This window comes from Penicillium riverlandense (genome assembly GCF_028828495.1).
Source record: "Penicillium riverlandense strain IBT 135883 chromosome Unknown utg000006l_segment0_segment0, whole genome shotgun sequence".
Lineage (NCBI taxonomy): Eukaryota > Fungi > Ascomycota > Eurotiomycetes > Eurotiales > Aspergillaceae > Penicillium > Penicillium riverlandense.
In genome coordinates this window covers 1,756,660-1,770,691 of record NW_026643197.1, presented here as the reverse complement: position 1 = coordinate 1,770,691, position 14,032 = coordinate 1,756,660, and the positions used below count along the sequence as shown (strand labels likewise).

The 14,032-nt window shown below is 48.1% G+C and overlaps 7 protein-coding genes across 7 annotated transcripts; 4 read left to right on the top strand and 3 right to left on the bottom strand.

Annotated features, from left to right (window-relative positions):
- Positions 1-250: 250 nt before the first annotated feature.
- On the top strand, positions 251-1,225 carry N7474_006956 (SDR family NAD(P)-dependent oxidoreductase; the record flags this gene model as incomplete). Its single annotated transcript, XM_057198366.1, has 3 exons — positions 251-320; positions 392-778; positions 864-1,225. The coding sequence occupies 3 exons, from the start codon at positions 251-253 to the stop codon at positions 1,223-1,225; spliced, it is 819 nt and encodes a 272-aa protein (XP_057051806.1).
- A 2,027-nt stretch (positions 1,226-3,252) lies between these two features.
- N7474_006955 (uncharacterized protein) lies at positions 3,253-4,064 on the top strand (the record flags this gene model as incomplete). Its single annotated transcript, XM_057198365.1, has 3 exons — positions 3,253-3,503; positions 3,562-3,595; positions 3,648-4,064. 3 exons carry the CDS (start codon positions 3,253-3,255, stop codon positions 4,062-4,064), a joined length of 702 nt encoding a protein of 233 aa, XP_057051805.1.
- Positions 4,065-4,160: 96 nt separating this feature from the next.
- On the bottom strand, positions 4,161-5,086 carry N7474_006954 (uncharacterized protein; the record flags this gene model as incomplete). The annotated part of the gene is made up of 5 exons (XM_057198364.1): positions 4,161-4,308; positions 4,363-4,424; positions 4,486-4,550; positions 4,612-4,934; positions 4,995-5,086. The coding sequence occupies 5 exons, from the start codon at positions 5,084-5,086 to the stop codon at positions 4,161-4,163; spliced, it is 690 nt and encodes a 229-aa protein (XP_057051804.1).
- A 560-nt stretch (positions 5,087-5,646) lies between these two features.
- N7474_006953 (sugar porter family MFS transporter) lies at positions 5,647-7,633 on the top strand (the record flags this gene model as incomplete). The annotated part of the gene is made up of 10 exons (XM_057198363.1): positions 5,647-5,695; positions 5,752-5,791; positions 5,856-6,060; positions 6,118-6,246; positions 6,303-6,382; positions 6,445-6,779; positions 6,833-7,115; positions 7,180-7,227; positions 7,289-7,450; positions 7,519-7,633. The coding sequence occupies 10 exons, from the start codon at positions 5,647-5,649 to the stop codon at positions 7,631-7,633; spliced, it is 1,446 nt and encodes a 481-aa protein (XP_057051803.1).
- A 336-nt stretch (positions 7,634-7,969) lies between these two features.
- N7474_006952 (uncharacterized protein) lies at positions 7,970-9,028 on the bottom strand (the record flags this gene model as incomplete). The annotated part of the gene is made up of 3 exons (XM_057198362.1): positions 7,970-8,781; positions 8,861-8,874; positions 8,934-9,028. 3 exons carry the CDS (start codon positions 9,026-9,028, stop codon positions 7,970-7,972), a joined length of 921 nt encoding a protein of 306 aa, XP_057051802.1.
- Positions 9,029-10,542: 1,514 nt separating this feature from the next.
- N7474_006951 (uncharacterized protein) lies at positions 10,543-11,403 on the top strand (the record flags this gene model as incomplete). Its single annotated transcript, XM_057198361.1, has 1 exon — positions 10,543-11,403. One exon carries the CDS (start codon positions 10,543-10,545, stop codon positions 11,401-11,403), a length of 861 nt encoding a protein of 286 aa, XP_057051801.1.
- A 777-nt stretch (positions 11,404-12,180) lies between these two features.
- Positions 12,181-13,536, bottom strand: N7474_006950 (SDR family oxidoreductase; the record flags this gene model as incomplete). Its single annotated transcript, XM_057198360.1, has 4 exons — positions 12,181-12,779; positions 12,832-13,021; positions 13,071-13,210; positions 13,257-13,536. The coding sequence occupies 4 exons, from the start codon at positions 13,534-13,536 to the stop codon at positions 12,181-12,183; spliced, it is 1,209 nt and encodes a 402-aa protein (XP_057051800.1).
- Between the last annotated feature and the right edge of the window lie 496 nt (positions 13,537-14,032).

The window sequence follows — 14,032 nt, the reverse complement described above, 5'->3', positions numbered from 1 at the left end:
AAATCTCTGTATTCATCCTTTGTGTCGGTTTCCGGGTTAGGGGAGGCAACGGCGCACGGCTATTAATGTGGGGCTTAGAAACCGTTCGTTGTGACCCCCCTCATTGTCTATAGCCGTGTCCGCTAATGATTTCATAATTCACGACTCCAAAAAATATAACAGGAGGGTCAATTGCCAAAAGCTGCTTTCCCCATCAGTTGACCGTGCTTTCAACCTCTTTCTTTTTCATCTTCAACTTTCAACACACAACATGGCTTGTCCTGCCTGGGTTCAGCGTTGGGTTCACCCAAAGGATTCTGTGGTGATTATTACAGGCGCTGGTAAGATTGAGTTTCATTGCATTTACAAAACCCCAGAACAGTGGAACGGCCTGACCGAAGATTGCTCTTAGGCTCTGGAATTGGTATGGCCACCGCCCTTCTGGCTGCCGAGCAGGGATACCAAGTCGCCGCGTGGGATATTGTGGAGGGAGGAGTACAGAAGACTAAGGAGCTTGCGGGTGATCTTTCAAGTCAGATCTACCCGATTATCTGTGATGTTGCGGATGAAACTGCTGTGAAAGCGGCCATGGAGAAAACGGTGGCAATCGGCAAACCTCACATGCTCGTAAATAACGCGGGTCCCGTTGCTATTGGCAAGACGGCCGGGTTCATGGACATGACTAGTGCTGCCTTCGGCATGGTTCACTTTATCACAACTGCATTCTTGGACACCAATCCCGTGGAAGGATCAAGCATTGTGAACATCTCTTCGGTCGTCGGTCCCATTTTCGGAGGAGGTAAGAAAGACTCATGTTTCCCTTAAATCTGATAATGGTATTCTTCCGTAACACAGAAGCTAACAATTGACCCTCCATCTGCTAGGCGGTCCCTGGTACGCCGCTGCAAAGGCCGGAATTGCAGGTTACACCAAGAACTTGGCAGTCCAACTCAAGGGCTCTACACGTGTCAACACCGTTGCCCCTGGCGGACGTAAGGGCTCTCCTGATTCTGCTGCACGTGGATTGAAGGCTGACAATTTTCCCCTCATAGCTATTCGGACACCACGTAACTCCAAGTTCATCGACGAGGGTGTCTTCAGCAAGACCCTAGAAAGAAACCCGACAGGCCGTCCCGGAAAGCCGGAGGAACTGGCGAATGGTATCCTCTTCTTGCTTTCACCAGCTGCCAGCTATATCAATGGCCATTTGCTAGCCATCGATGGAGGTCTCAGCATTGCAGAGTAAACATTTCAAAGTTGGTATTCTACAAAAAAAGGAGTGTCAAGGTACCAGACTGAGAATATCCCCATTGTCGAGAAGACCCGTACATAATACCTCTTTCTTGTCCATAAAAGTCTGGAATGAATATACGTTTGGTGGTTCCGCAATAGTCTTCGGATTTCTATGGGGCCCATTAGACGGCGGTGTGGCCAGATGGTGTGTCATGCATGTCTCAAAGTGCATACCAATAAATACAAAGGATGGCTTCATGAGTCGATCCGCTATGTCAAATCAAAGCCCGGGGACATATGCCACAGGCGTGGGGTAAAGCCCGGGGAGGAGACGCTTCACGTGATGATTAGCCGGTGTTGATTGCCGGGCTCTTGGGGACAACCCGAATGAATCTCTTGCGCGCTCAAAATCCCGTTGTGTTACTGCAAGGAATTGTGTCAGAGAAACTATGAAGCGAATCTCCAGGGCTTGTGTGCGCTGCAGGAGACACAAGGCAAAATGTATTCTGTAAGGCCCTCGCAGTCAATCCGGCTATCGCAGCATGTGTGATCAATCTGACCTCGAACTCCCCGCCATACCCCTGCAGTGAGCGATCTGGTCACATATTGAAACCACCATGTCAAAAATGTGTCCAAGCTGGCGTGGACTGCGTTCTTGCGACTTCCAACCGCGGTGGATATCGTCGACGGAGAACGGAAGAAGTTGAGCCAGAGCGAGCCTCTGCCGAACGGAGCCCGTATCTGAGGGCGGAGCAGTCAACGTCTTGGTCACCTCACAGTACTACTCTGGCCTCTTGCACACAAGACGGAAATGGCGATGTCCCTCGGCAGGGTGAGAGCGTTAGTATGCTCGAAGGAGCAAGTATCGATGATACTTTCGCTTCAACCAATCTGCACAGTACTTCAGATGCCCTCAATATCCTGAGTCAAATAGCCGGCAGTGCTTCAAATGCTGCAAGCCATCCAGAAGCGTCACATATACCCATGGGTCAATATGCAACCGCGTCTGAAAATGGCCTGTTTGAATACTATCTTGTCAGCTCAGGTATATTGACTCCAGTCCAAGTGCTTAACCTTGTCGAGCAGTATGTTCCCATTTTCTAGGAAGTACCATCCAGAGATGTCCCACATGAAGCTCACTCCATGACAGCTTCGCCACTACCTACCACCCATTTTACCCTATCGCACCAGCAAACAGTTTAAATCGAGCATGCATATCAGAAACCGCCCGGAAGGAGCCACATCTATTGACTGCAATGATTACTATTGGTTGTAAAGGCATGCCGAATGGAGACCATATATTCGAGTCATCCGGTCAGTACATGCAGACTCTCATCTCACGGATTGCAGCTGGGAAAAAATGTGGAATTGAAGCAGTAGAGGCATTGCTACTACTGGCAGAGTGGGAGCCCCAAAGTGTACTGCCTGAGTCCACCAATCCGGGCTGTGGGCAAGAGGATATGTCAGCGTGGATGCATATCGGCCTTGCTATTAGGCTAGCATATGCACTCAAACTTGATAGAAGCGTCTTTCGTAACGATATGGGGAATGGAGGTTCGATCGCCTCTCGGGAGCGGTTGGTTTGGGCAGGTTAGATAGATCCCCTTATCCCTAGTGCGAAGCAAACAAAACACTAACCAGTCAGCAGCATGCTACCTGTCCGATCGCCAGATTTCCGTGCGCATTGGCAGACCCTTTGCATGCCGTGGTCTAGAGCCGAGTATTGCTTACGGCAGACATGGCTTCCCGGTCATCGAGTCTCAAAATTCAGGACATGATGACATGTCTAGGGTTTTCCAAGCTCGCTTGGATTTAACTCAAATATTTACGAATGTGCATGAAGTCCTTTACTGCAATCTGGGTGCTGGTACACCAATGATGTTGCTAGGAAGCTATGCAGGCTACTTGGATGATTTTCGAACAGCCATTGCTACCTGGAATAGTCTTTGGGGATCCCTGACGTGTACTATCTACTTTTTAAAGGAAAAGGTTATTAGAAAGGCTAATATTTCCCCAGGTTCACATAACGTGAAAATATTAATGCAGCTATCGTATGAGTATTTGAGGCTGTACGCAAATGCTTTCGCCTTTCAAGCCGCTGCGCTTCGAACATTATCGCCCAATAGGTCAGCACTTGATCACGAAACTGACCACATCAAAAGCCTTGGATCTCTTCCTGAAGCTCGCTTCAAGTATGAGTCAATCGATGCCGCCAAGTCGTTGCTGACCATTGTCAATAACTACATTCTGTCCGCGGAAAATCTGAATACGTTCCCAATACGCTTTCCTTTGTATTAACGACCCGAATCACCCTCTTCCCCAATTCCGAGCTGGCTAACAAATTTGAAGGTATTGTGTCAATGCTGCTGTTTTTCTCTACAAGGTAGGTGTTGTCTGTATAAACAGACGTTTGGCCTAGTATTAATAGGCTGCAGATATGGACCCTCAAGGCCATTTCGAAACCAGAACGCGAGAGCATCCGCAGATTGATTAATGATACAATAAATTCCCTTCGAAGAGGAACCAATCAGCCCTCGGAACTCGGAGCGAGGTATGCGCATCTACTCGAAGTTCTGTGGGAACGAGCAGATCAGCGGCCCGGCATCAATGATGAGACCTCGGACTTTGAGAATCGAACATGTCAAACAGCTCGACCACAAGAATACGCACCTCGGGAAGGGTTTTCGTGGCTCGACTTGGAGGCTATTGGGGACTTTGTATGGGGTGATTCGGTTTTAAACGAGGGCTTTGATTTCGCCAACACACAGCAATCAATGGACAACTTGCGCGAAGGTGTCGACTGGAACGACACGCATATGCTCGCAGGTAATGAGTTTTCTCGAATATTCTAAAAAGCTGGCCTTAAGTGATCGCTGTGAAGTTGATTTTACGGAATTTCAGAAGCATTTATTCGAATTTAAAACATTTTTTTTTTTCAGTCTCCACCTTTACATCTTCCACAAGTCTGCTTGGTCCACGTTCATCCAGGTAGGCCCATCGTATGTGTCGTAGGGAAGTGGGCATGGCGGAATGGAGTCCTGGATGCTCTCGGGGGTGTAGGGGTTGTGATAAGTCGTCGACTCAAGGTCGGGGGAGCTAGAAGCAGGCTGGTCAGTACTCAGGTTGTAACACACGGGATACGGAACATACTTGGCGAGAGGGCCAGCAAAGAGCCAGCTCTGATCTTTAACCCATCCATCATGGTGATTACACTAGAAAATTTCGGTTAGTCAAGAACCGGGTATTGAACCAACTTTTGTTGCGGATTCTGACCTTGATCGATCGGTACCAGTGGAAATGCCAGATCTTCCACTCATTTCCTTTCTTAATGAAATCAACTATATTTAAGATGTCAGGCCTCAAGGTCGGGTGAATTGCCATCGGAAATGGAACACAAACCTGCATAGGCCCCGAAAAGCCAGATAGGCTCAGGGTCTCCCTTACCGTCCTTCGGCATCACAGCCTGAACAGAGGGCGAACGCCATGTGCCCTTTGCGGTCTTGCCATCTCCAGCAATTTGAACCATACCGGTTGTCAAGAACGGAAGCAGGAAATTCCCTTTCAAGGCAGCAGATCCAAATTGCTCGGTAAACAAGGTTTGCAAGGCAGCTTTGCCCCGGTAGACGCCCCGGTCTCCAACTTCGACGGACACATCGGGCTCATCCAAGGCAAAAAAAGAGAGGGTCTTGTGCATGTTCTTTGCCAAATGGTTGACAGCGTGTCTATCCAACAAACAAGTGTGAGTAAGAAATTGGTTATCTCCATCAGATACTTCCTCATACCTTCCCATTAGCAGATTAATTTCACGCTCATCATTGTTGCGCTGCACCTGAACCTCTAGTGCATGGATGCGATCTTCTAGGGAGGCTGGCATTGTTTCTTTTGCTGGTTGGTTTGGTGTCTTTGGAGGGATAAGTGTGCTCTGCGGGAATTTGTCGCGGCGCGATTTGCTTATATAGGCAAATCGGATAAGGACGCGCTGGCGGTACGATGACAGAGGCAATGGACGAAGTTAGTGATGAGTAAATCCCGGTAAAGTGCCTTGGTTTGCTACCGACCGAAGATCCTCCGGGGCGGCAAGTAACCAGAGCCGAATCTCAAGGGGTCGGCATCTGCAGGCTATGGCAGCTCGAACCGGCCTCTGAAAGAAAGCGGGGCCCCACAAAAGTCTTTCAGCGATGTTAGCCGAATGAGAGATGGAATTGGCCAGCCAGATTGCTCGGAGACGCGGGGAAAAGGGCAGCTAGCGCATCAAGTCAATCGCCTCCTAATGGTGAGTGCCAATGTCAGCAACATGGCAACTTAGGGTTGGCAGCGCCGCCTTCATAACTACTCCTTCCCTTCTCCAGATATGCTTCCCTAGTTGATCTCATCTCAGAAATTTTGGTACCCCTTTTCACAAGTTTACAACAAACCTCACCATATAATTTCACAATGTTACCATCCTATGCCATCTTATGTGCAGCCTCTGCTTCACTGGCTGGTCTGTCGATGAAATAAACTCTCATCTGGCAGGAATCCTCACTGACGAGACCTTAGCACTGTCGCTGGGATTGGACGTTGGCATGATATCAAGCACGTATGTTCTTTGCATTGCTATTCCCCCTCTCCTCTTGATGTATTATTGACTGTCTCCAATATAGCCTTGTCCAACCCCGATTCTTGGCCTATTTCAATAATCCATCGTCCTCCCAGACAGGAGGTATTGTTGCGGCATTTAGTGCCGGTGCAACGTTTGGAGCATTTGGTTGCTCCTATTTCGGAGATCCTCTTGGCCGCGTCTGGGCACTGCGCATTGGAGCAATAGTCGCGGTGATTGGATGCGGCTTGCAAGCTGGGGCAGTAAATGTATGTTTCGGCGTCTGCTCCTTTGGCTTTTGATAGACATGACTCACTCGGCTTCAGGTGGCAATGCTAGTGGTCGGCCGCCTTGTCAATGGATTTGGTGCTGGTCAACTCACAGCTATCTTCCCCGTTTACGCCTCCGAGGTAGCTCCCCCGAAAATTAGGGGCGCCTTTGGGGGCCTTCAAATGGTATGGGCGATATTACGTTGAATTTCCTTCGAGGGCCCTCCTAACTTTTGATTTAGCTCATGATTGAAACCGCCATATTTGTTGCAACCGCAACTGGGTATGCTTTCGGGATTCACTACGCTGGCGACGCCCAATGGTAAGCAATACTGAACCCCTCGCACAGTGTTTTGCATCACGAATGAATTAATACTTTGGAAGGCGTGGACCCCTCGCTGTTCAAGCTATTCCGCTTGCGCTTCTGATCCCTATTACTTTCTTCCTCCCGGAGACACCCCGTTGGCTTGTTCGGAAAGGAAAGGAAGACAAAGCCCTTCACGTCCTGAGCCGCCTATATAACAGCGATATCACAGACCAGGTTGTTCAAAAGGAATTCGACGAGATCAAGCGTCACATCGAGGCAGAAGAAATTTCATACAAGCCTAGCTGGAAAGAGATTGCCGCTCGCCCAACCTGGCGTCGTCGAACTCTACTCGTGATGGCAATACAGTCCTTCTCTCAGCTCACGGGTATCAACTGCGTGCAATACTATGCTGGTAGGTCTTCCACAACTGGAGATGCATGTTTCGGGCCTAACATATAATTATAGCATCTATTTATACTAAACTTGGGTTTAGCACAAGTCAATCTCTCTTGATTAACCTTCTTTATGGAGCATTTGGTCTCCTCTCTGCTGTGCTTTGGGTCTCCGTTCTGGATCAATTCAAGCGTGTGCGGCTGATGATCTTAGGAACCGCTTTCATGGCCGCAACACTAATCGTGCAATCAGTCTTGTCGGCTGTCTATCAGTCCAAAGCTCACCCTAACCCAAATGCCCTCAGAGCTGAGGTTTCTATGTTTTTCCTGTTCCAGCTAGCTTTTGTTGCCGTCGGGTAAGATGTCTTCCGTTTCCCTGGCTTGCATTATACGTGATATTAACAAATTTTCTACTTATAGGATGCTCACGTGGCTGATTCCACCGGAGATGTGCCCTATGGCAATAAGGTATGGTTTCAGGAGAAAACCCCCAAATTAAAGAAGTTGTGGCTCACATAGGATCAAACAGGGCTAAGGTTAATTCCGTTTCAGTCTCTGTCAACAACATCATGGGTCTCGTTGTTGCCCAAGTTGCCCCAATTGGACTGGAGTCAATTGGATTCAAATTTTTCTACGTTTTCGTCACGTTCAACATCATCGGTGTCGCTTTTTATTTCTTCTTAGTACCCGAGTATGTTCACCTGTTATCCCTTTCAAGTGAGCCATTCTCCAGTCTAATCAATTTTCTCTCTTCTGCAGAACGTCTGGCTTGACGCTTGAAGAGATGGACGTCAAGTTTGGGGACCAAATTATCGATTTGGATGCGGATGATAGGAAGAATGCTACTAGTGTGGTGCATCAGGAATCGGTCTAAATAGTCTTATGACATTAGGCTCTTATCAAGTGCATTACAAATGAACAAGACTTTGATACTCCTTCTTGATAATCTTTCTGGTAATTTTTACACTTACGAGGATTGTAAATACCCCACATTCCCAGGTAATTGCCCATCTTGCTGTTCATGTATAAAGAGCATTATTCGCAATTGTAGATTCCAGGTTGGTATAACAGCTCTATAAGAATACCTTTCTACTCCGATCGGCTTGCGAATAGGTTTGATAGGCAAGAAACTGAGTATATTTGAAACCTAAAAAAAATGAATGTTTTTTGCACAGGTCGTATTTTAACATCGCCCTTTAAGTGCATGGTACTACAGTTTCGATGGCTGTCTGCCTGCAACCCATCGGCCATTTATCACCCGCCCTCCAACTAGCCGTGTTTCGGCAATCCCTTGCTCCACAGGAGCAAAAAGCTGAACTCCGGCTTTATCCACGCCATATTTCGCGATCACGTCTTGACCACGTCTTGACTTCAGATAGTCAATAAACAAGGAACATTCTTTTTTAAGACCCGGGGTGGACAGAGGAGCATGGAGAGCGTAACATGAATTCATGAGCGGATGGAAGGGATCTGTAGGTTCGAAGAAAACAGTGCAATTGGCTGCGGCACCATGGCCTACTTGATAGAGAAGTGTCGACCTGTCATTGAGCAAGTATGCTCCCGAAGCGGTGGCAATACTCACGGCATCAGCTGGGTTGTACTCGGTTTGAACATACCACTCCGATTTCTCGTTCCAGGGAAACCGGTGGCAACGACGCCATATGTCACGCTCCTTACTCATAGTGGCTGAGCCATCACTCCTGCTGTGGAACAGGGATTTCGTTGAATGAATTCTCTCAAATGCTTCTTCAATGGACTTTGCATGTCTGACATTGGCCGGGTCATGTTCCGGTCCAACCAAGCAGAAGTGATCATGAAAAATGCAACCTGCGCTTTCAGCCCAGCCTTCGGAAACAGCAATATTCTCCTGCTCGCGCTCGTATGTAAGGGCAATATCGATGTACCCGTTGAAGAGAGCGAGTTGCGTGTTCCGAGAATGGTTGCAAATCCATTCAATAGAACCCGTAATACCTTTAAGTGACAGGTAGTCTAGTGCGAGGGATTCAATCAGCCCCGTGGCACCTTTATTCCCATTATTAACATGTTTTTCCGCTTTATCTGGGTGTTCTCGTCGCCACGGAGCCGAGCTTTTCTCGCTTACCTGCACCTCCGTTTCTATTTTGAAAGGAAATGTTAGCCGAGTTGGAAGAGAGACCTGAATTGTCCTGACTTACCCAATTCTAAGAATTACTTTGCCTTTTCCAAACACCCGTGATGGTTTTGAAGCAACGTCGCCGTGCTGTTGAATGATAGTTTGGGCCAGGGCCATCCTTGAAGGACCGATCGGTTGTATTAGATGATGGGATGTTGAGACTGCGTAAGAAGCTGTGTATATATGAGAGCAATACGGTCTTGTAAAATGAAAATTCAACAAATCGTGATTTTTCTTGTTGCAGTGGCCCAGATCCGTTACTTGATGGTCGGCGGCTATGGCAGGCATTAGCGGCTTTTGCAGGAAATTGAGAAAGTTGCCCAGTCACGTCACCCTCTCTAGCCGAGGAGCAACACCAAAGACTAGACTTGCGACACGGTCAGACGTAACTGGCTTGTTTTGCTATCTCCCGCCACCTCCTCCAAAAACAAAATCAGGTCCAACCAAAAATAATGTCAAACCGTGCCAATCCAATCAAAATCGAAGACAGCGTTGCTCTGATCACTAGAGCATCTGGAGGGTATGAAGGTTTACCGGGCGACAAAAAGAATGTCCTCCCGAAAAGTTTAACAGAGAACTTCTTTAGCACCTGCTCCGCATGTGCTCGCAACTGTACCAATGAAGGCGTTAACCTGGCCCTCATATATTCTTCCAGCGAGCAGAAATCCGCCATCTTTTTTCGTGGTTAAGCTCAAGCATATAGAGTGACTTCATAGTTGTTAATCACCAACAGTCCGGTAGACTGAGCGGGACATCTATGCAATTAAAATGGTGAGATTCTTCTTCTTTGTTTTGAAGGACACTGGAAGGAAAATCCTTACTGGACAAACAAGCCGATAAGGAATCTTCTCCTATGCGACGAGGATATGAGGATAGTAATCAACCCGGCGGAGCTCCGAGAATCGATTTCAAGTTGACCCTCAATCTGACGAAATTCCAGAGCAGCCGGACTCAGACTACTGCCTGTATTATTTCCGTCACCATGGGGTCAGTTCAAAATTTGTCGAGCTCGTTCAAGCTAGTCGTGGCTATCAGTCAGCGAGGAGACTCTGGCAACCAAGCAGAGCCGGCTAGTAATACCAATGGCGCTACACCTGGGAAAATTGTCAACCTCCAAAGAGGTAATTTGGAATGTCCTGTTCACATAACTATAGGTTGAGTTAGCGTGTGCTGACAAACTGTGCCAGGGAGAGCTAGACCTGAATGAGGGTTCATAGGAGCGAGCGCCAAACACTTAAGGCGGGGAGGAGCTGAATGCTCGCACTTTGGCTGTAACTGACTAATATATAGGCGAAACTACGTAACGTAGCACGTGTAGTCGCTTTTAAAAGTTCTTTACATGTTTTCTAGGAGTATCATCTCTTGAAATAGCAAACGAAAACAACAATAGACTAGATACGCGCCTCTGGAAATGGGTCGTGCAGAGTATCTTGTACGCCCGTAGGTAAATCTTTCTCTCGTATATAAATTCTGGCCTTGGAATTTGGACTCGTTCTGGGCTGTCGGGATTGCAGTTATGTCATGATGAGTTAATGGAAGCTTTTCGTTGCCCCATACGACCATTGAACTAGTTAGATTTCTTCTCAATTGTCAATTAATTTTGCTTCAAATGACACAGCAATATTGGCACAATGGGATTACCAGTGAATACAGCAGATCTTCCGAACAATGGCCACATCCTGGATAGCCTTCCCCATTCAACCAGTGAATACGAGTATCGGGGAAAGAAACGCTTCTGGGATACCATTGATGCAGAATTGAATCTATTCATGAATGATAAAGTGGGAGCCAGAAGCCAATATGTAGTATTTTCACATTTGGATGAACATAAATTTCTCAAGGATATCAACTCAGAGGGTTTCAAATACTTCGATTCCTATGATGCACACTCGAAAATCCTCCTCATCAAAATGCCGACCAAGGCACATGAGCAAATTTCCAGGAAGTTCGTCAGCGGGTTGGTCGTCAAACTATCCCGCATGAAGGATGGTCTCCAAGATGAATTGCACGAAATGGGATCCGCCGATGTTGATCTAACGTCACGGCGCAAGCAACCTGACCAGTCATTTTGCCCTGTAACCCTCCCACCGAGCCGCAGCGATAAGTTTCCGACCATGATTATCGAGGCAGCATTCTCCGAATCCAAAACAAAATTGCGCAGCAATACGAAGCTGTGGCTGGTCGAATCAAAGGGCGATGTAAAAATCGCGCTCATTATGTCTACGAGCAAAAAGCGAAAGGAGGTAACGTTTGAATTATGGCAGACGTTTGGGAGGGCGACTCGAAATGAGCCTGGGAAGATAGTTGCTGAGCTCAAACAGACAGTGACTGTAGAGGAACATGGCGGTCATGCCCGAGCCAGTGGGAAGTTGACTATTCCCTTTGAGGATCTTTTCTTGCGAAGCGCTGTTCTTCCTGAAGAAGACATTGTCTTCACAGAGCGTGATGTTGTGAAGAGAGCATGCCAGGTCTGGGCCGTGCAGAAGTTCTGATCTGATGGTTTTCGTTCTTTGTGTGTTTGTGAAATTTCAACCTAAGGAGATTCTACTATCATTTGTTGTTTTGAATACATCAGCCCCATCTGCTACATTAATATTTCTCAGGTAATGATGATATTCTTGACCCATGTTTTACTTTCGGTCTTGATGGCTCACTTAGGTCAAGAACACCGAGGCTTTTAGTGGTGATGCCGACAATATCTTCTTCTTGACGGATAATCTCCGGCTTGGCGTTCTTAATTGCGGTTAAGAATGGGACAGGAGTCAGGCAACCTTCGCTCCTGGATAGATCACCTCCAGGACGCAAGAGGCTGCTCTCACCGTCCATCTTGACTAAGGGCTTATACAATCACGTAAAATCGAAAACCGGGCGAACAAAAGATTGTGGGATCCTGAAGGGTGGGTGACTGGAAGTAAAATAGTCGTCGAATGTTCGAAGCATTGCTGGTGGAGAGAGGCTCTGCCTTGCGGGGTCAATGCGCTAGCGCCTGATCGACATTTCGCTAAATGTCGATACCGTACGTTCCTTCAAACAATAACCGCTGCTCAGATGGAAAGAGCAAAAGAGGCAAACAGCAAAAATGAAAATAAAAATAAAGACATACAACAGCCAGGATTCGCTAGTGGCCACCCACCTAACTACTAACTGAATAGTTATCTATCTTAAGTTAGTTAACGTAAAATGAGCCCGTATGTGGTTAGTTTTCCCGCTTCTGGTTTAGCGCCGCAATACGCAGTCATGTAATCTCATCCAACCTTAACTTGCATGATCTATTTAGTCCAAACCTCCCTGCTGGGAATAATCTTCTCCTGAGCCAGGCGATCAAACACTCGGAAATACCCATACGCAACCGGGTACTCCTCTGTGAAACCCACACTCCGGATCTTATCCAAGCTCAGCTCGCGGTTGCGACCCAGAAAGCTGAAGCCTGCTGAAAGGAAAATCCAAGTCGCCTCGGGAATCTCCCGAGGGCGCAGACCGTACTCTTCGCACATCTTCTTGTAGTCGTCCTGGTGTGCGAACCACCATTTGTCGATGTCCTTCCAGCCCTTGTCCTCGGGGCTTGCGCCTTCAGCATTAAGACCAAAGTATTCGCACATCTTGGGCCATACGAGAGTCCAAGGTGCGGGGGTCGCGTTGTCGGCCGTGTTGAATGCCTCTCCGTGCGCCTGCTCCGGCTTCTCGACAGACAGGTAGAGCTCCGAACGGGCGATGATATCCTGTGAGGATGGCGTATACGTGTGGACATAGTTTGTGTAGGGTCCTGGGAAGGCAGCGGTGGCACCGGGGCCGTTCAAGTAGCGGTATAGCATCAAGTAGAGCGCGAGAGGCTCGACGTATGTCATGCTTGTGGGAATGGGAACATGGCCTGGACACCGGTGACGTCAGCATGGTCAAACCCAAGAAAGATGAATACGCACCGACGATCTGATCCGGTCGAACCTCGCACCATTTCCAAGATTTGCCTTTATTGGCTTCCTTGATCAGGTCGACCTGCGCATAGTAGAAGATCTCGTCTCCCCAGGGCGAAGGGATGCGCGGATTGTCCTCGCGCAAGGGAGGATTGATCTCGATATGTTCTTGGAAGCGAAAAACAGCGACTCCATAATTCTGAGACTAATCAGCCAGAGCCATTGACTGGTACTAGATTGGTACATACGTTTGTTCCAGTTTGAAGCACGAAGAACTTCATATTCTTGCACAGCCGGTCGACAGCGTGCACGGCGTTATAGGTCATTCCCTCATTGATATCCCGGATAGCCATCACATCCATGGAGTATGCAGTTGCATTGGAATAGGCTGCTATAGTTAGATGATGACCGTTTGCATGTAATTCCTTCCTTACCAAGATAGTACACGTGGGTGACATCTTCCAGGTTAGGAATTTTCTCTTGCAACTGGGACAGCACCTCATCAAGAGTCCCCCGCAAATTCACTCCGGAATGCAACTCCAGTCGAGGATCATGCGGTAAACCACTTTTCTCCAGAGGCAACGGCCTATTCGTCAAGCCGATCACTCTGTCAAAGGTGGTGGGCGTGGGGTATGAAAGAGCGCATCTGGTGACAGCCCAGCCGGAGATACCGCTGGCCCCAAAGACCAGTGCAACATTCTTCGATTCAGCCATTGCGATTGTTGTCTCCTTTACTTCAACGAGATATCAATGCTTGCGGGGGCGCAGACTCCTTCTCAGGCTTTTTCGACAGGAGGTGGAATATTTAAGAGCAGCATCCTCGGCCCCTATCTCTTCCTCGCTAGCAGTGCCATTGGGCCAACCATTTGCTGCTGGAGAAATACCAACATGGTGGAAAGCAATTGCCCCTCATGCAGAGTTGCCGTTGGTGTCAACTGTTCGTTAACCCCACCCGCGTGGGCCCGCCAAGAGGCTAATGAATCATTTGAGCTCGTAGCGAGGGCGATGGCTGCATCAAGTTTCTCGGGACCGGCTGAATCGTGAATAGTTTAGACGCCATTCGTGGAACCAAGGCAGTGAATCCATCGGCCGAGGTCCGCGCCAACGCCAACTGACGGAGCGCTCGCCGATCGATCACTGTTCCAATCACTGTGCGGCCCCTGTGGAGTTTGGGGGCCGCGATATCACGCAACTTCGCCAGTCTTAGTGC